At 40.4% G+C, this 21,388-nt stretch overlaps 1 protein-coding gene across 2 annotated transcripts in view; it reads left to right on the top strand.

Moving 5' to 3' along the window:
- Nucleotides 1–21,388, top strand: part of ADK (adenosine kinase) — a 604,142-nt gene that overhangs the window by 539,759 nt on the left and 42,995 nt on the right. For both annotated transcript variants that reach the window (XM_008269935.4, XM_008269936.4), the window contains exon 10: nt 15,946–16,032. In XM_008269935.4, coding sequence (XP_008268157.1) covers nt 15,946–16,032 — 87 coding nt within the window. The remainder of the gene's footprint in view (nt 1–15,945; nt 16,033–21,388) is intronic.

Raw genomic sequence — 21,388 nt, forward strand, 5'->3', positions numbered from 1 at the left:
TGTGCTGGTATATTTTTAACAAACAGCTCATAACAAACAAACCCTGCTTTGTTGTGTTTTCTAATTTCCGTGGTATAAATACTCCCACTGTGACTCACCATGTCAATCCAAAGTGAAGACACTGAATGCAAAGTTGGGAAGAGAAACGAACCCAGTTTCTGAACTGCTCCCACCACTCTGTGTCATCAAGGGACTGAATTTTCTTAGTTTTACTTTTCTGAATTAAATGATCTTTTCCAGAAGTTTATCTTTGCCCAGAGACTTTATTGAACTTCAAATAAGTCTGGCTAGACTGTAACCGAATTCTAGATTCTTTAACAGAAGGCAGACCATGAGTTATGATCCTTAAGCTGTTTCTGCAACATTTTTAAACCTGATGCTGCAGCTTCCATTTGTAAAGTATGAACAAGCTTTAGAAGCAGTGTAAAGCATTGTACTTGAGAGGTGCTTTTTTGTTTTTTACAGATAATTAATGGTATGTTTACACATTTTAATCTACCTTTTAAATGCAAAAGAAATTGGCAAGTGACTCAATAAAGATAAGTGTTCTCTTTAAATTGTATAACATGGTTGTTCACTGTCGTTTATCACTGTATTCCAACTAGACACGTGATCTATGCATCTAATTGAGTTTATTGGGCAATAAATAGTACTGAGAATTTTTATCAGTGTTTGATTATGAGGGTAACCATTGAAATTGACCCCATGCTTTGAGGAACTTTAATTTTATTGTATTGTATAGAATGTTTAAAAAGTCTTTACTATAGGGGCCAGCGCTGTGGCGAAGTGGGTTAAAGCCCTAGCCTGAAGTGCCAGTATCCCATCTAGTCCCGGCTGCTCCTCTTCCTATCCAGCTGTCTGCTGTGGCCTAGGATAGCAGTAGAGGATGGCCCAAGTCCTTGGGCCCCTGCGCCTGCATGGGAGACCCAGAGGAAGTTCCTGGCTCCTGGCTTTGGAACGGCGCAGCTCCAGCCATTGCAGCCATCTGGGGAGTGAACCACCAGATGGAAGGCCTCTCTCTCTCTGCCTCTCCTTCTCTCTGTGTAACTCTGACTTTCAAATAAATAAAATAAATCTTTAAAAAAAAAAAGTCTTTCATATAAACTTATGATATTACTTTGTGGCATTTTCATCCCTGCAAACCAGATTGCACTAAACACCAGTGACATGTCAGCAGCTTTCTTTCTTTTTAACTTCTTTTCAGTAAACATGGGTAAGCATTTGGCTTGACAGCTATGAAATCATTTGGGACATCCACATCCCATATTGCAGTGCCTGGAATTGAGTCTTACCATGTCTTCCACTTCCAGCTTCCTGCTAATGTGCACCCTGGAAAACAGCAGGTGATGGCTCAAGTAATTGGGTCCCTACACCCATGTGGTAGATATGGATAGGTTCCCAGCTTCTCACTTTGGCCTGGCCCAGCCCCAGCTATTGCAGGCATTTGGGGAATAGACCAGCAGATGGGAGATTTCCCTCTCTCTCTCTCTCTCTGTTTTACTTTCTCCCTCCCCACCCTCCTTTCCCACCTCCCTCTGCCTTTTACATGAATTAATAAAAATTATTAGAAAGATTTCTCCATAAAGAAAAGAGGATCATGGATCCCTTCATATCTAATGCAGCTTTTCCTATGTAAGCTTTGCAAATAACTAGTTTTGCATATCACTAGCATTCATTTGATTGCCTCAGTTTGATCTGATCCAAGCATTAATTCAAAGTCCCTATAAACAGGATATGAACCTTAGTTCTTTAGTCATAAATATGTCCTTTTTTTTTTTTTTTTTTTTTTTTGAGGGAGATGGCAGGAGGCCAGGCAGGACTTGAGATTCTGCAAGAGAGAGAACTCCTGTTGCTGTTTCACTCCCCAGGAGCTTGGAATTTAATCCAGATCTCCCATGTGGATAGCAGAAACCCAAGTACTTGGGCTGCTGTCTCCCAGGCTCATCAGCAGAAAGCTGGATCAGAATCAGAGGCAGGACTCAGTCTTAGACACTCCAGTACAGGATGCGGGCGTCCCAAGCAGTGACTTAATCTGCTGCACCACACTGCCCACCACTGGTTTATACTCTTAACCACAATGCAGTGTCACGTGTGCTCTCTGTGTAGTGTTGATCAGTTTTATTTGGATGTGGTTTAAGGGAGTTCACATTTCAGTTGACTACCATATGCTGCTTCATCACAACCTGCTTTGTGGGGCAGGCATTGTGATGTAGCAGGTGAAGCTGCCACTTAGGACACGTCCTGCCCATATCAGAGTGCCTGGGATTGAGTCCCTCCTCATCTCTGCTGCAGCTTCCGCTTCCTGGTAGTTTGTCTGAAAGATAGCAGCTGGTGGCTCAAGGACTGATCCCTGCTGCCCACGTGGTAGACCCACATGTAGTTCCTGTTTCCTAGCTTGAGCTTGGCCCAGCCCTGGTTGCTATGGCATTTGGGGAGTGAACCAGCAGATGAGAGATCTCTCTCTGTCTCTCCTACTTTCTCTGTGGCTCTGCCTTTCAAATGAATAAATATCTAAACACACACACACACACACACACCACACACACACAAAGAATGACAACTTTGAAATCACCTTTTACTACTTTTTTCTCTCATTCACCTTCTCCCAAATTTCTGCCTTTGCCATGGATCCCTGAGCACTTGACAAGCTGAACATCAGTGTGTTCATTTATAAAACCATTTCAGTAATACCTAATTCATTTGATTACAGTGAGAATTGCCTGAGATAAAGAATATAAAGCACCTGGTGCAATGCTGTTTTATTCAAGAAACTGTAGCTGTGTTCCTGATGCATCAAATCTAAACTTCCATCTGGCTTTCACAATCTCTAGCAGCAACTTCACCCTACCCATCCTATTTTATTTCTTGCCTTACCTAACATGAAAACTTTCTTCTTTCTGCTTCCTGGGACATACATCCTTTTCTTTTCCTCTCTTCATGATCCACGTCTCTAAGTCCTATCTTAAGTTTAGTCTTCTCCATGAAACCATCTCCAGTTAATTAAAGTCAAATGTGTTGTTACTTTCCTTCTTTGAAGTCTTCTTGCATTTACAATAGGTATTATATCATATGATTCTTCAAAAATTCTATGACATTGATTTATCTTTCCATCTAGAGTCTTAACTCTTTGGGGAAAAAAAATCATGTTGAATATTTCTCATAGGGGTTGGCGCTGTGGCACAGCAGGTTAAAGCCCTGGCCTGAAGCACCAGCATCCCATATGGGCGCCAGTTCTAGTCCCAGCTGCTCCTCTTCCATTCAAGCTCTCTGCTGTGGCCTGAGAAAGCAGAAGATGGACCAAGTCCTTGGGCCCCTGCACCCGTGTGGGAGACCAGGAGGAGGCTCCTGGCTTTGGATCAGCACAGCTCTGGCCATTGCAGCCATCTGGGGAGTGAACCAGCAGATGAAAGACCTCTAATCTGTCTCTCCCTCTCTCTGTAACTCTTTCTTTCATATAAATAAAATAAAAATAAATCTTTAAAAAATATTTCTCATATACCTCCCTCAACACATCCAGAAAAATATGAGGAATTCATACTTAATGTTCAATAAATAGTGCCTGTTTGAATAAAGTAAGCTCCTAAGATACCATATAAAATTGTATTGACCTTTATATTTAACACCGTGTTTTAGTAATATTGTTAGTAATTAATCCATGTAACAGTCATAGAAACTAAGTAGGAAAAGTATTACCCACATTTTTAAAGTAGTAAATTTGAATTAAAGTTACATTGTGAATTGCCCAAGGAAAGTTTCCTGGCAAGTAGAACCTTTGACCCTACCTCTAGACCCATCCGTTCAGTCTGTTTTCTATAAAGTTGCCAAAGAATCTTTAAATCAAAGATGGGATCATGTCATTTCCCTTTTTAAACACTTCTCATGGTTTCTTGTTGTATATGGAATGAAATCCCATACAATCCCACCTTTACTATACTGTAGGTATGGTGACATTCTCCATATTAAACAGGCTTAGTTCACCAAGCTCATGGCTAGCCCAGTTCTCATATTTTTCTGCACTTGAATGTTCTACCTCTGAATCTTCAGATGGCATGCTCCTCCCTGCCACTGAAGTCTCGATTCAAACATCAATCTGTTTTATTTCTCAGTGGCATCTATTAATATCTCAAATTACTTTGCTTATTTGTTACCTGTGTATTGTCTATCTTCACTAGAATGTAGGCTCCATAAACAAAGGATTTTTATTTATTTTATTTATTTATTTATTTATTTTTATTTATTTATTTATTCTATTAACATCTGTATCCCCAGTCCCTCACATGTGATAGGCTCTTTAAATATATTGTGAATAGGGGCCAGCATTGTGGCAAAATGGGTAAAGCTGCCATCTGCAACAGTGACATCCCATATGGGCACCAGTTTGTATCCTGGTTACTCCACTTCTGATACAGCTCCCTACTAATGTCCTGGGTAAGTAGTGGAAGATGGCTCAAGTGTTTGGGCCCCTGCTACCCATATGGGAGACCTAGATGAAACTCCGGGCTCCCGGATTCGGCCTGGCCCAGCTTTGGCCATTGCAGCCATCTGGGGAGTGAACCAGCAGATACAGAATCTCTCTGATCTCTCTCTCTCTCTCTCTGTTTCCCTCTTTGTCTCTGTAACTCTGACTTTCAAATAAATACATAAATCTTTTAAAATATGTTGTTCTTTTTTTTATTTGACAGATACAGTTAGACAGTGAGAGAGAGAGATACAGAGAGAAAGGTCTTTATTCCATTGGTTCACCCCCAAAATGGCCACTGCGGCCGGAGCTACACCAATCCACAGCCAGGAGCCAGGTGCTTCCTCCTGGTCTCTCATGCGGATGCAGGCACCCAAGCACTTGGGCCATCCTCCACTGCCTTCTGGGCCACAGCAGAAAGCTGGACTGGAAGAGGAACAACCTGGATTAGAACCCAGTAGTTCTTAAACAGAGTATCTGAATCAAACTCACAGGTTTTTGACTCCTAATCCCTTATATGTCCCGCTACTTTGTTTATTCTGCTTCTCACAACACTCATACTTTCGGAACTACAATAGAATTGATATTTAGGATGATGACATTAAGATGTGCTGTGGAATTCTCTGTTATCAAAGAAAAATTTCATTCAGTTCATTACAGTAAATTAATTAAAGCAAAGATGTCATGGTATATTATCATATTATATTAATATATTTAGAAAGATCTCCAACTATAAAGATTTTTACTTTTTCTTTAGTTAACCAGAAAATTAAATTAACCCAGGGCTTTTCATTCCCCCAAAGTCCTTGTTAATTAGGATTGTTCTATAAATCTCTATTATTAGCAGAGTTTGTCATCTGTTTCATTACCCTGTTTATTAGGGCTGTCTGAGCAGGGTGTCTTTTCTCAGATCCTGGTATGGTGTCCTAGTGAAAAGAAAACCATTTCCTGGATTCTAATTTTTTTTCTTATTCTTTGGTTATAGGCATATTGTTAGTACAACTTAGTTTCCTTGTGTTAGCTCCCTGTACAAAGTAGAAGTAATATTTATTGACTTCATCTTAAGTAATTAAATTTAAGGTCTATTTAAAATAAAAGCATTAGTGATTTGCAACATTGTTTATGTTAACAAAAGATTGAAAATAACCTTAAAGCCTATCAGTAAAGGACAGATTAAATAAACTATAGTATATCCATAAAATGAACTGTGTGGGCTCATAAAAAAGGAGAACATTTCCTGTTTACCAACTTAGATCTCCAAATGAAAAAAATGTCCACGGCAACCCGAAAAGGGTACTTAAAAAAAGGGAGAGATTTAATGAGATATAATTCACATAGGATACAATATACCCATTTAAAGTGTGCAATCCAATGGTGTTTAGTATGTTCAGAGTTGTACAGCCATTACCTTAATCAATTATAGAATATGTTCATCACCAAAGAAACTCCGTAAACCTTAGCATTCATTCCCAGTTTCTTTAAAAATACACACACATACACACATACATATATAACATCCCCTCTACCCAGCCCTTTGGCCCCAGGCTACCACTGGTCTACTTTCTGTCTAGATTTGGTATAGATATATGCATACAGATTTACCTATTCTAGACTTTTTTATTTCCCTTGTCTAACTGTAATTATATATCCTTTGACTAACATGTCCCTATTTCTCTCACCACCTAACCTCCCTAGCCTCTGGAAACTGCTATTCTACTCTGTTGTTTTATGAAATCAGCTTTTCTATACCCCACATGAATGAGGTCATATGGTGTATGTCTTTCTGTGCCAAGCTTATTTCTAATGTAATGTTCTGCAGGTTCATCCATGTTGTGGATAGATAGTATTCCATTGTGCATAATTATCACCTTATCTATATCCATTCTTCTGTTTGGTTTTTTTTGTTTGTTTGTTTAAGATTTATTTATTTATTTGGAAGTCAGAGAGTTACACAGAGAGAGAAGGAGAGGCAGAGAGGGAGAGAGAGAGAAAGAGAGAGGGAGAGGGAGAGGGAGAAGGAGAGGGGGAGAGAGAGAGAGAGAGAGAGAGAGAGAGAGAGAGAGGTCTTCCATCCGCTGGTTCACTCCCCAGTTGGCTGCATCGGCCAGAGCTACAGCAATCCGAAGCCAGAAGCCAGGAGTTTCCTCCAAGTCTCCCATGCAGGTACAGGGGCCCAAGGACTTGCGCCATCTTCTACTGCTATCCCAGGCCATAGCAGAGAGCTGGATAGGAAGTGGAGCAGCCAGGACTCGAACCGGTGCTCTTATGGAATGCCAGCACTGCAGGCAGCAGCTTTATTCGCCATGCCACCACACCGGCCCCCATTCATCTGTTGATGGACACCAACATTTGAGTCCATGTCTTTTTTTAAATTAATTAATTAATTTAAAAGGTAGAGTTACATAGAGAGAGATGGGGAGAGAGAGAGAGATAAATCTTCTGTTTGCTGGTTCACTCCCCAGATGGCTGCAACAGCAGGAGCTGGGCCTATCTGACATCAGGAAGCAGAAGCTTCTTCTGGGTTTCCCATGGGTGCAGGGCCCAAACACTTGGGCCATCTTCCACTGCTTTCCCAGGTGCATTAGCAGTGAGCTGGATCAAAAGAGGAGCAGCTGGGACTCAATCCGGTGCCCATATGGGATGCTAGCACTGCCAGCGGTGGCTTTACCCACTACACCATAGTGCCGGCCCCTGAGTCCACATCTTAAAAATTGTGAATAGTGCTGCAATACACTTGCAAGTGCAAATATGTCTTTGAAACACCAATTTCAGGGGCTGTCGTGGCATTCTGAGTAAAGCCACCACTTACAACACTGGCATCCTATGTAGGTGCAGGTTCACATCCTGGCTGCTTCACTTTCCAGTCCAACTCCCTGCTAATGGCCTTGGAAAAGCAGCAGAAGATGGCCCAAGTGCGCCCCTGCCACCTATGTGGGAGACCCTGATGAATCTCCTGGCTCTGGCCTGGCTCAACCCTGTCTGTTGTAGCAACTTGGGGAGTGAGCCAGCAGATGAACATTCTCTGTCTCTCCCTCTTTCTGTAACTCTGATTTTCAAATAAATAAGTGAGGGGCCAGCACTGTGGCATAACGGGTTATGCTGCCGCCTGCAGTGCCGGCATCCCATATGGGTGCCGGTTCAAGTCCCGGCTGCTCCACTTCCAATATAGCTCTCTGCTATGACCTGGGATAGCAGTAGAAGATGGCGCAAGTCCTTGGGCCCCTGTACCCGCATGGGAGACTTGGAGGAAACTCCTGGCTTCTGGCTTCGGATTGCTGTAGCTCTGGCCGATGCAGCCAACTGGGGAGTGAACCAGCGGATGGAAGACCTCTCTCTCTCTCTCTCTCTCTCTCTCTCTCTCTCTCTGCCTCTCCTTCTCTCTGTGTGTAACTCTGACTTTCAAACAGATAAATAAATCTTTAAAATAAATAGATAAGTGAATCTTTAAAAAAAAGAAAAGAAGACTTATTTCCATTTCTTTGGATATATACCTAGTAGAATTGTTGAATCAAATGGTAGCTCTAGTTTTAATATTTTAAGGACTCTCCATACTGTTTTCCATGTGGCTGTACTATTTTTTTTAAAGACTTATATATTTATTTGAAAGTCAGAGAGAGAGAGAGAGAGAGAGAGGGAGGTCTTCCATCCGCTTGTTTACTTCCCAAATGGCCACAACAGATGGAGCTGGGCCGATCCAAAGCCAGGAGCTAGGAGCTTCTTCCAGGTCTCCTGTGTGGGTGGGTTCAAGAGTCCAAGGACTTGGGCCATCTTCTACTGCCTTCCCAAGCCATACCTGAGAGCTGGATCAGAAGTGGAGCATCTGGGTCTCAAACCAGTGCCTATATAGGATGTCGGCACTGCAGGTGGCAGCTTTACCCGCTATGCCACAGCACTGGCCCCATGGCTGTACTAATTTACATTTTTACCAATGGTGTGTAAATATTCCCGTATCTACACATCCTTACCAACTCTTAGTATCTCTTTGATAATATCCTTTTCTAACAGGTATGAGGTAAAATCTCATGATTTTGATTTGCATTGAGAAATATCTATTCTGGTCTTCACATTTTTTTAAACATTTATTTATTTACTTGAAAGGCAGTATTGCAGAAAAAGAGAGGGAGAGACAGAGATAGAGAAAGGTCTTCCATCTGCTGATTTCAGTCCCCAAATGACCGCAACAGCTGGAGCTGAGCCAAGCCAAAACCAGGAGCCAGGAGCTTCTTCCAGGTCTCCTGTGTGGGTGTAGGGGCCCGAGCACTTGGACCATCCTCCGCTGCTTTCCCAGGTGCATTAGCAGGGAGCTGGATCAGAAGTGGAGCAGCAGGACTCAAACCAGCACCCATATGGGATACCGGCATCACAGGTGTTGGCTTAACCCACTATACCATAATGCTGGCCCCTGCACATTTCTTAATAAAGTGTTTTGTTTTGTTGCTATTGAATTCTTTAAGTTCTTTGTATATTTGGATATTAAGGATATTTGGATATCCTTTTCAGATGTATAGTTTGCATGTATTTTCTCCTGTTTCTAAGTTGTCTCTTTACTGTGTTGATTGTTCCCTTTGCGGTGCAGCAGCTTTTTAGTTTGGTGTAATCCCATTCATTTTTTTTTGCTTTTGCTGTTTGCTTTGAGGTTTTATCCTGCCCAGACAGATGTCATATAGTCTTTCTCCAGTTGTTTTGGGTGATACATTTTTTTATTTCAAAGAAAAAATAGCAGGCAATGGGCATTTGGCTCAGCAATTAAGAAATCCAGTATTGGAGTGCTTGTGTTATGGGCTGGATTTGGCCTAAATTAATTTTCCAGACTCGCCTTTTACTTAGAGATGGATTCTAAATACGGGCCTAAACACAGCATGCAGTGTGATAAACTTTATTTATAAAGTAAGAAAAATACGCAAGCTCTGTCTCTTTGTTAAGGGAGAATGAGCCAAAGAAGAGGAATTATCATACCCTCCTGTGTCCACGAGGAGGAGAGACCACTTTAATCTTCCTAGATTTTTTATGAGCTTAGAAAAACAAAGTGTTTACGTGATAACCACCATCACATCCTGGATAAGAGGAGGTACTTCCTGGGGAGGGGCCTCCTGATTGATAAGTAGATAGACATGGCAACACAGAACAAAGGAGGTGCCACTTCCAGCTCATGAATGTAAAATTATCTATCTAAGCTGTCCCACAACACTTGTATTCAAGTCCTGCCCCCACTTCACATCCAGCTTCCACTAATGCACATCCTGGGAGGTAAGAGATGACATCTCAAGTACCTGGGTCCTTGCTGCCCACAGGAGAGACCCATATGGAATCCCTGGCTTGATTTCAGCCTGAGCCAGGCCTTGCTGTTGTGAGCAATTAGGTAGTGAACCAGCAGATGGAAAATCTTTCTCACGTTCTCTCTCTCACTCACTCTTGCTCTCTCACTCTTTCTCTGTCAGTCTGTTTCTCCCTCACCCCCCCCCTTTTCTCTCTCTTTTACTCTGTCTTTCAAATAAATAAAGAAACATTTTTTAAAAGAAGGAAACCAGCTGAATCAGAAAGAGTAGGTGAAGGAAATTTTAACAGCATGCCTCTTCATATATGTTTATACTTTGAAGTATATGAATATATTACTATTCAAAAAGTTAAATTGAAAACAAATAAAAATAACTAAAAACAGTGTGTGATTCTGTACTGAATCCTGTACTGGATGAAAAAAAACTATAAAAGACATTAGAACTATTAACAAAATTGGAACTTGAACTTATAGATCCATTAAATTATTTTTTCTAGATTTATCAGTTATTGGGGCCAGCACTATGGCATAGGGTAAAAGCTGCTGCCTGCAGTGCCAGCATCCCACATGGGCACCAATTAGAAACCCAACTGCTTCACTTCCGATCCAGCTTTCTGCTATGGCCTGGGAAAGCAGAAGATGGCCCAAGTCCTTGGGCCCCTGTACCCGCATGGGAGACCTGGAAGAAGCTCCTGGCTCCTGGCTTCGGACCGGCTCAGCTCCAGGCATTTCGGCCATCTGCGGAGTGAATGAGCGGTTGGAAGACCTCTCTCTCTGTCTTTGCCTCTGCCTTTCTCTGTAACTCTGCTTTCAAATAAATAAATAAATCTTTAAAAAATAATAAATGTATCAGTTACTTCCTGATAACATAATATCCTATTCTTAGGAAATACACATTGAAGTAGTAAAGGGTAAAGGCATAATAATTATATTCAAAGAAAAAATGATAATATATATGTATATACATATGAAATAAATGTAAAAGCAAATGTGGCAAAATGTTTAAAAACTGAGTAGACATTATATGGTGAGTTCTCTGTATTTTTCTTGGAATTTTTCTGTCACTTTAAAATTATTTCCAAATAAAAGGTTAAAGAAACAATGAAACAAAAGCATTAGTACCCTGGAAATTACCTGATTATAATGAATGGCCAAGATGTAGATAAAAATCATTAAGTGTTCCAATTTTTACCTACTCATATTTTTCACTTTCCTGTGAAGTTTTTGCCGTCACTTTTCTTTCTCTCCCAAGCCTCCTGATGCTGGGTCAGAGGTAATAGCAGACTACAGTTCACCTTGAAGTTGAAAAACATGTGCCAACTTACCTTTCAACCTTTTGTGACTCTTCTTCTTCAGTTATGTATTCCCTGATATTTGGGGGGACATTAAACAGTGATAAATCATGGCATTGAAAAATATCTGAAGAAAATTTGGGAGGATTTTAATTTTCAAGAGGTTGTGTGTATAAAGTGCTAAAATATACAAATTTAGTAGAAATTAGGCTGCAGAAACATTTAATTGACACTGGCAAAATTGTTATTATTTTTCAATTACATATTATGCCATTTGTACAAAAAACTATCTCTGCTGTAATTGACTTGCATTATGGATGCCTGAAGATGTTCTTATTCTAGTTAAACTGGCCTCTTAAGTGATTAGATGGTGAAGTTAGTATCTCCGTCAAGTGACAAGTAAATTATTTGTTTGCCAAACTGTCTAGAGAATGTCTAAAATTTGTTATTTTGTATTTTAAGTAAGTTAAATTTCATTGTTTGGGAAGAAGATACCCTGAGGGTCTCATCTAATAAAAGACATGAAACAACTCTGAAATCAACCAAATTGTCTACTTAAAGAGGTTATGATTTAGTGGTTTTGTAGAAGTCTAGGAAATAGGAATAATAATTATTCTCAATCATTTTGCCTCTTACTACAAAAAAGTTTTGGCAGAATTGAGAAATAATTGCTACGACTTATCTTAAGCTCTTAAGTAGAAGTACTTAATAAGAACGAACAATGTCATTTTTCTATAATTAGGCAGAAAGCTACTTTTTGCTGCTACTCAAACCTACAGATACTCTAGGCCCATCTCATTCCTAAGAAAACCAGGTCTCAGTGAGAGTTATATGAGTGTTTTAGGCTTCATAGACTGAATAATGCCCATGTCTATAAATAAGTCTTCAGATTATGTAAACACAGTTTCCAGGATAGCCATCTGGAATGGCTATGATAAAATCATACTGATAAATAGTGTTTAGTTAGTTGTGTGATTTTTTTAATTAAAAAATATTTGTTTATTTTATTTGAAAGGACGAAGGAGAAAAAGACATCTCCTATCCATTGGCTCATTCTCCAAATGCCCACAATAGTAATGGCTGGGCCAGACCATAGCCAGGAGCCAGAAACTTAATCTAGATCTCCCAGAGGGAGAGCAGGGACCCAAGTACTTGAGCTATAACCATTGCCTCCCAGGGTGTTCATTAGCATGAAGTTCTGATGGAGAGTGATCTGGGATGCAGACCCAGGCACTCTGATACATGCTGCAAGCATCTCAAACAGTGAATTAACCATTGCACCAAACACTTGCCCCTTGCTATTTTGCATTCTAACAGCTCTGCAAACCAAATTAGATCATTCAATAAGAATAAGAATAATAAGAATGTACAAAAGTTTTCATTGAACTTAAATATTATTAAACATTTTCAAGCCTTATGTGATTCAGGACAGGACACGTTTCAGGATCTCACAATATTCAGGGTCATTATTTTTAAAGAAGTTCTCTACATATAGAAAAAAGGCTGGGGGCCGGTGCTGTGGCACAGCAGGTTAACGCCCTGGCCTGAAGCACCGGCATCCCATATGGGCGCCGGTTCTAGTCCCGGCTGCTCTTCCTGTCCAGGTCTCTGCTGTGGCCTGGGAAAGCAGTAGAAGATGGCCTAAGTCCTTGGGTCCCTGCACCCACATGGGAGACCTGGAAGAAGCTCCTGGCTCCTGGCTTAGGATCGGCGCAGCTCTGGCCATTGCGGCCAGCTGGGGAGTGAACCATCAAATGGAAGACCTCTCTCTCTCTCTCTCTATGCCTCACCTCTCTCTGTGTAACTCTGACTTTCAAATAAATAAATAAATCTTTAAAAAAAAAAAAATAGGCCGGCGCCACAGCTCACTAAGTTTTGTTTTTTGTTTTTTGTTTTTTTTTTTTTGACAGGCAGAGTGGACAGTGAGAGAGAGAGAGACAGAGAGAAAGGTCTTCCTTTTGCCGTTGGTTCACCCTCCAATGGCCGCCGCAGCCGGCGCGCGGCCACAGCTCACTAAGTTAATCCTCCACCTGCGGCACCGGCACCCCGGGTTCTAGTCCCAGTTGGGGCGCCGGATTCTGTCCCAGTTGCTCCTCTTCCAGTCCAGCTCTCTGCTGTGGCCCGGGAGGACAGTGGAGGATGGCCCAAGTGCTTGGGCCCTGCATCCGCCTGGGATACCAGGAGGAAGCACCTGGCTCCTGGCTTCGGATCAGCGCAGCGCACCGGCCGTAGCAGCCACTTGGGGGGGTGAACCAACGGAAAAAGGAAGACCTTTCTCTCTTTCTCTCTCACTGTCTAACTCTGCCTGTCAAAAAAAATAAAAATTAAAAAAAGAAAAAGGCTGTACTGAATTTGTAACATATCTTTTACATCTGTGACTTTCTTATATACTTATTTGTACTATTAAGTATAGAAGGTGGAAAATGATTCTACTTTATATTTTAAGAAATTAATTTTCATATGATAGCTAAAGATAAATTGTCTTAACCTACATACTTACATAAAGAAACAAAAGTATAGTACTTAGCCCAATAGTCTTGAATTTTTTTTTTTTAAGATTTATTTATTTATTTGAAAGGCAAAGCCACAGAGAAGTCTTCCATCCACTGGTTCACTCCCCAAATGGCTGTACCAGACAGGGCTGAGGCAGGCCAAAGCCAGGAGTTTCATCAGGGTTTTCCATGTGGGTGCAGGGACCCAAGCACCTGGGCCATCCTCTGCTGCTTTTCTAGGCACATTAGCAGGGAGCTGGATTGGAAATGGAGCAGCCAGGACTTGAACCGACACCCATATGGGATGCCAGTGCTGTAGGAGGCAGCTTAACCCACTACACTACAGCACCAGCCCCAGAGTACAAAATAATCTTTTCCAATGTTAAGTAGGTTTTATTTGTAAATAAAGATTTATAAAAAATAATGAACAACTTTGGGCAAGCATTTGTCACAGCAGTTAGATGCTGTTTGGGACTCCCAGCTCCCTTATTTGAGTGCCTAAATTCAAGTCCCAGCTCCACTTCAGATTCTAGCTTCTTGATAGTACATACCCTAGGAGGCAGCAGTGATAGGCAAGTACTTGGGTCCCTGACACCCACATCGGAGACCTGGACTGAGTTCCTTGCTGCTGGCTTTGGTCTGCCCCAGCATCAGTTGTTGTGGACTTCTGGAGAGTGAACCACAAGATGGAAGAGAGATCTACCCAAATCCATCTAGCTAGCTGGCTCGCTGTCTTTCTCTCTCTCTCTCTTTCTACCCCCCTTTCAAATAAATAAAAATCAAATAAAATTTTTAAATTAACTTTTTTTAGCAATGAACTTAGAGGATTATATCTAAGTATGGTTTACTTATCATTTATCTATAATTATTTTTAGATCTGTAAATCCAGTAATTGTATTACCTAAAATGGTTTATAGACACGTTATATTTTTAAATACTGTAACCCTATTATAAATTGTAATGGTGTCATTAATTTAGCTCATTTTACTTATTTAGTGCTTGTTTGTTCTTAGTTTATAGTTGTTAGTTCTGTTTATAGGATGACTTGTACTTGGAAGTAATAAAACCAGATTTCTTTATAAATATTTATGGTACAGACATTTTCCTAAATCAGACTGCAGCCCTTTCCCAATTAATTCTAATAAAGTCCACTTACATTTTTCTCCTTTTTTTAGCCTGTGTAGCACTGTGTTCAATATAATTTAATCTCAGATATTTATACCATAATTTCCAGTTAATCAAAATTTTGTTAACTTAAATGTAACAAAGTGTTGGAAGTTTAGTTATCAAAAGAGTTCAGACAGATGCTTCTGGTGTGGGGTCTTCTCAGAGTGTGTAATCACAGGATCAGAAGGGATCACTAAGTAAATGAACACTCTTCTTGACTATTAACCTTTCCAGGAGGGTCTGTTTTTATTAACGAATCTGAATTTGTCTCTTGTTGATAGTATGCATTAATAACCAGTAGCAAAAGGCAGGCAGAATACGGCTTGTTAATATTCTTAATGTTCATTCTTAAGATCTCTGTTAAGATTCCCAAGATCTCCTTCTTGAACTTTGTTGAAAATGAAGTCTATGTGTCTTTAGCCTGTCTATCACTGTAAGAGATGCAAATTTGTTATTTCATTTCCAGCCCTCAATAAAAAACACAATCCAATCATTTGTAGACTTCCTCTAAGCCAGATTTCATCACAAATATTCATTCCACTGCCGTATTCCAAGTTTGAAGTAGTATATTTGGTTACTCTGTAGTCAAAACAACCCAAGCCTGTTCCAGACTACTCTAGGACAAGAGCCCATTGAACTGTCTTTTTTATTCAGTGGTAGCTGTCCTTTTTACTGGTTGGCAGATAGTAACTCCTTTGCACAAAGTAACCAGATTAGGTTATTTGTAATAAGCCAAGTAAAATCAATAATCTTTGACATTAACATGAAGTATTGTAACAGAATAGGAGTGATCTTTTTATTGTGCCTTGTGACTTTCTGAAGAGAAACACACAACACTCATTATTTGTATTTTTTAAATTTACAGCTCTCTAACTGTATCCAAGATTTTACTGCCAGGAATTCAGTCAGGCTTGAAGCTTTATTAGAGACCATGATTCAATCCATACAAACACATCCTGTAGCTCTTAGTTTCTGTTCAGTCATTTGTACTGTCCAAAAAGTTATTGGTACCATTTGTAATTATTCTCCCAAAATGTGAACTACCTTGCTATATCTATATTCTGAACGTTACAAAAGGTATTGCGTACAGATGACTTTGTATCTTTATTCCCTGGTGTTCAGGTATAGTATATGGAGCTCATGTCCTGTTTCCCTCTGAATGATGAGTAATGAAGGAACTTAATACTTTACTGAGTAAGCTTGGATGTTGAGTATTACAAAAAAAAAGTCACTCTGACTTTTCTTTGGCTCTTATTGCAGAAGGTGAAGTCACTGCTTTTGCTGTCTTGGATCAAGACCAGAAAGAAATCATTGACACCAACGGAGCTGGAGATGCATTTGTTGGAGGTACACACTATTTATTTCAACTTACTTATAAGTTAAGCATTTTAACCCTTATCGTTACCATCTAGGCAAGGTTAATTAATTTAGCAACTTTAGTTTCTTCTTTTAAGCAATCAGCTCATAATGTTTTTTTGTATGCCACTATCACTGTATTATAAGGGGATTTTACTATAGGAAAAATATGTGTTTCACAAAGATAATTTGCTATTATGTTATACCCCAGTCATTTTCACAAGATTAATTGTATCTGTCAGAATATTGCATAAACAAGTTGCATCAAGTACAGTAGATAGAATATGCATAGCCCTTCAGGCTTAAATGTTAACACATTATTGTTCTTTAAAACAAGTTGTGGTGAATATTAAATAGCGTGTTAACAATGAAAGACGAGGTCTTTGGATTATATCCTTGATTTAAATATCTGTTTCTAACACAACAGTGTGTAGTGTTTATTATTCTAGGAAGAGTTAAATTTTTTACCGGATTCTGGCTCAGTAAGAACTGACAAAATTTTGTAAGAATTAAATCTTTTTGAGAATGAGTACTAAAAACAAGATCAACACAGATTTCTGATTTAAAGACTTAAATTGATCTGAAGTCTAGTTTAAAGGTTCTTTGATGGGTCCGAATTCCTTCTAGTTAAGTGTGGTTAACATAAGTTGTAGTCTCTAGAATGGTTTAGATTCCAAAAGATCTCTGTTTCTTTTTTATAATAACAACAAGAAAAGCAAGGTAAAAATGGTAAACTGAACTGACCACCTCCCCCCCTTCCCTGAAGGATAATTTCAAGGGATACTTAAGTTTGTGTGGTGATTTTAACTTAATGTTGTTTTTTATTTTTTATTTTTAAAAATTTATTTATTTGAAAGATCAACATAAAGAGAGAGAGAGAGAGAGAGCACATGCAGGCACATGCTCACCAGATCGTTCGATCTTCCATCTACTGCTTCACTCACCAGATGACCACAATGGCCAGATCTGGGCCAGGCAAAGTCAGGGGCCAGGAGCTCCATCTTGGTCTCTCTCACATGGATGGTTGGGGCCCAGGTATTTGGACTATCTTCCACAGCCTCCCCAGGAGCATTAGCAGGAAGCTGGATTGGAAGGGGAACAGCCAGGACTTGAATTGGCACTCTCATATAGGATGCAGGCATCACAAGCAGCAGCTTAACCCACTGTACCTGAATTTTTTTAAAATGAGTGCTAGTGGACTTGTTTTTATTTTTTTAGATTTATTTTATATTTGAAAAACAGTTACAGAGAGAGGTAGAGAGAGAGGTAGAGAGAGAGGTCTTCCATCCGATGGTTCATTCCCCAGATGGCCGCAACGGCCGGAGCCAATCCGAAGCCAGGAGCCAGTAGCTTCTTCCGGGTCTCCCATGTGGGTGCAGGGGCCCAAGGATTAGGCCATCTTCTACTGCTTTCCCAGGCCATAGCAGAGAGCTGAGTCAGAAGAGGAGCAGCTGGGACTAGAACCAGTGCCCATATGGATGCTAGCGCTGCAGGTGGAGGATTAACCTGCGCCACAGCACTAGCCCCAACCCACTGTACCTTAACACCAGCGCCCAGTATTATTTTTTTAATGGTCTTTCCTCCAACATAAATTTTTCATTTTTCTTTCTCTGAAACTATTTACGACCATTCTTAAATGAATAGTTATGATGCCTCATGCCCTACATTCTTTGGAAAGAGTACATACTACATATAACACTCTACTGTCATGCTTGCATTTTATTTCCTAGCTCTGAAAGCCTTCATTGTTCTTAATGTTAGAGTATTTTGCAGCTAATTTTACTATTTTATCCTCTTCAGAGAAAAATATTTTATTCAGAATTAGGCCATATTCTGTAATACATTAAGGAAACACTGGCAATTTCCTTGTTAGAAATTGTTTAAACCAAAAATCTTAGTTCAGAAACTTTTAAACATGTTCCCTGTATTTGCATTACATGAGTCCTGTGATTCCTGTAAGCTGTATAAAACAGTATAAGTGTTCTGTGTCTTTGACACACAGCAAGACAGACAATAAGACTAACATAGGTAGGATGGTGACCTAGTGAACCCCCACCTCTCACTCTAGAGTTCTGGGCTTCCTGGCCCTACAAAAACAAATCCCCTTGTAGCCACCAAGTATTTCTACCAGTAATCAGTCAGAACACACAGACTTTGTGATCGAGAGAGAGGCCATTCTGAGGATACTGAATTAGAAACATGTAGCCACTGTTTATATTCTGGTTAGAGTGATAAATGAACTATATATATCCAAACAGTTGGAATTTCTGTTACAGGATTTTCAGCCTCTTTTTAATCCCACTCCACTTATCAAGCCTAATTTTATTTATTGTTGTGGAACATTTAGTAGGGGGAACAAAAAAAAGAAAGTGTAGAACAGGTGTCCACAACCATTTTTAAATAAAGGACCAGAAAATGAATAATTTTGCACAGCAGGTTAACACCCTGGCCTGAAGCGCCAGCATCCCATATGGGCGGCGGTTCTAGTACTGGCTGCTCCTCTTCCGATCCAGCTCTCTGCTATGGCCTGGGATAGCAATAGAAGATGGTTCAAGTCCTGGGGCCCCTGCACCCACGTGGGAGACCCGGAAGAAGCTCCTGGCTCCTGGCTTCGGATCAGCACACCTGTGGCCGTTGGCAGCCAATTGGAGAGTGAACCATCGAATGGAAGACCTCTCTCTCTCTCTGCCTCTCCTCTCTCTGTTTATAATCTTGACTTTCAAATAAATAAATAAATCTTAAAAAAAAAGAAAATTAATAATTTAGGCTTTGTAAGACACGTACAGGCTGTATTTCATGTCTTGTTTGCTTGCTTGTGTTTTTTTTTTTATATATAACATTTTTTAAATGTAGCAATCTTTCTTGGCTCTCCAACTGTACAAAAACAATCTACAGACCAGACTTGGTCCACAAACGATCATTTGCTGACCCTTTGTGTTAGCACTGATGGCATCCTCATCTTTATTCATCTCTAACATACCCAGGCTCCAAACACTAGATTTCACTACATGTTGTTGAAATCAACATAGAGAAAATCAGGGTGAAACTAGGCAGGCATTCATTGGTAAGACATCAATTTGATAGCCATTTTTCATACTTCAAATCTACTCTGGTCTGTTCTAGGATATCGTATCATGAAACACTAGATGTTATAATGAGGTGAACACGCTAATGTCAGTTTTTGATGGGATTCTTAAATTGTCATATTCAGCACATTCTGTGTGTGTGAGTCAAGGTAGACAGTACTAGCAATAAATAACCCTTATATATAGCACCTACTGCCCATTGGTGCTGTAACCACTTTACATGTATTAAGTAATTTGATAGCCACAAAAGCTCCTTGAGGTAAATTATTTTTAAGTGTATTTTACTGATGAAAAACTGCAGTAAAAGAGGTTAGATAACATGTCCACAGTCTCATACCTAGGTATAGCAGAGCCAGGATTCAAAACCAAGCAGTCTGGCTCTAGAATCAATGTTCTTACTGCACTACACTTTAAACATTAAGGGAAATCTTGGCATTAGAACTGAGAACCACAGACTAGCCTTTCTGACAAAAGCTTATTTTGCCGAAGAGAAACTTCCTGTTGTCTGAATAGATGACTTCATATTTTGAAGAGAGGCTTTTGTTACCTGATAGGGTTCTGCAGACCATAAGCTAGGATTGTTGTATTAAAGAAAGAGAAACTGGAGGAAAAATAAGTGAAGGGCTGTAGTCCCTGGTGAGTTTGAACCAAGAGCCTTTCAATACGTAATAGAAAAAAAATTGCACTATGGAGAAACAGGAAACCAGATAGTAGATTGGCTTGGTTAATCCAAATGAGGGGAGTAACATACATCAACCATTTAATAGCATCAGTCTAAAATCCATCCACCTGTTGGATTCATCCTCCACTACAGATGTCTAGTAGGAAATAATAAAAAAAATCGACTGGTTAAAGCCTCTGCTCATAGGCCGGCGCCGCGGCTCACTAGGCTAATCCTCCGCCTAGCGGCGCCAGCACACCGGGTTCTAGTCCCGGTTGGGGCGCCGGATTCTGTCCCGGTTGCCCCTCTTCCAGGCCAGCTCTCTGCTGTGGCCAGGGAGTGCAGTGGAGGATGGCTCAGGTGCTTGGGCCCTGCACCCCATGGGAGACCAGGAAAAGCACCTGGCTCCTGGCTCCTGCCACCAGATCAGCTCGGTGCGCCGGCCGTAGCGCGCCGGCCGCAGCGGCCATTGGAGGGTGAACCAACGGCAAAGGAAGACCTTTCTCTCTGTCTCTCTCACTGTCCACTCTGCCTGTCAAAAAAAAAAAAAAAAAAAAAAAAAAAAAAAAACCTCTGCTCACATCTCATAGCGCTTTAGTTATTCTATTGGGATTGAAAATAACTCCATGGGCTAGCATTGTGGCACAGCAGTGCTTAAGCCAGGGCTTGAAACACCTGCATCCCATACTGGAGTGGCAGTTCAAGTCTGGCTGCTCCACTTCTGATCCATCTTCCTGCCAATGTATCCTGGGAGGCAGTGGATGATGGCCCAAGTGTTTAAGTTCCAGCCACCCACATGGGTGGAGTTCCAGACTCCTGGCTTTGGCCTGACCCAGCCCAACCCTGGCTGTTGGAGATATTTGGGGGAGTGAACCAGTGGATGGAAGACCTCTCCTCCTTCCCTCTTTGTGTCTCTCTCCCTCTTTGTCTCTGTCTCTGTCTCTCTTTTTCTGTGTGTGTGTGTGAGAGAGAGAGAGAGAGACTGCCTTTCAAGTAAATAAAAATAAACTTTTAAAAAAAATAAATAAATCCAGCTGTTAAGAACTTTATCTACTTTGGGTGTGAATACAGAGGCACTGGCAACTTTTACATATACTGTGTGGTTTCTTTTTCTTTGCTTCCTTGCCTGTTTAACATATATGCTTTCTGAATGACACATTCTATTTTTAGATAGCTAATATATTCATCCTGTTGCTTTCAAGTTTTGCTAAACTAAGAGTAGTTCTATCTTTTGTGACTTTGCATATCTATATTCCAATCTACTTTGTGGTGATTTAACTTTCTGAAGCATAATAATTGTCTTTCCATAAATTTCAAATTTTAGGATAAAACATTGTTCCAGCTTCCATATGTTAGTTACATATCACAGTACTGATGTCATGTGTTCCTTTTAGCTAATTAAAAAGTATTTGGGAGGGAAAAGTGGAGTAGCATAGTGGTTAAGATGACTGTGTACCCCATGAGAACATTTCAGGCATGGAAAGCCAAGACATAGTGGCAAAAACAGTTCTGCATGAAGGATCTCTGTGAGTGAAACCCCAGTGGAAAGAAGGGGCCATCAAAGAAAGATGTACTTTTCTCTGAAGGGAGGAGAGAACTT

The sequence above is a fragment of the Oryctolagus cuniculus genome, chromosome 15 (assembly GCF_964237555.1).
Source record: "Oryctolagus cuniculus chromosome 15, mOryCun1.1, whole genome shotgun sequence".
Taxonomy (NCBI): domain Eukaryota; kingdom Metazoa; phylum Chordata; class Mammalia; order Lagomorpha; family Leporidae; genus Oryctolagus; species Oryctolagus cuniculus.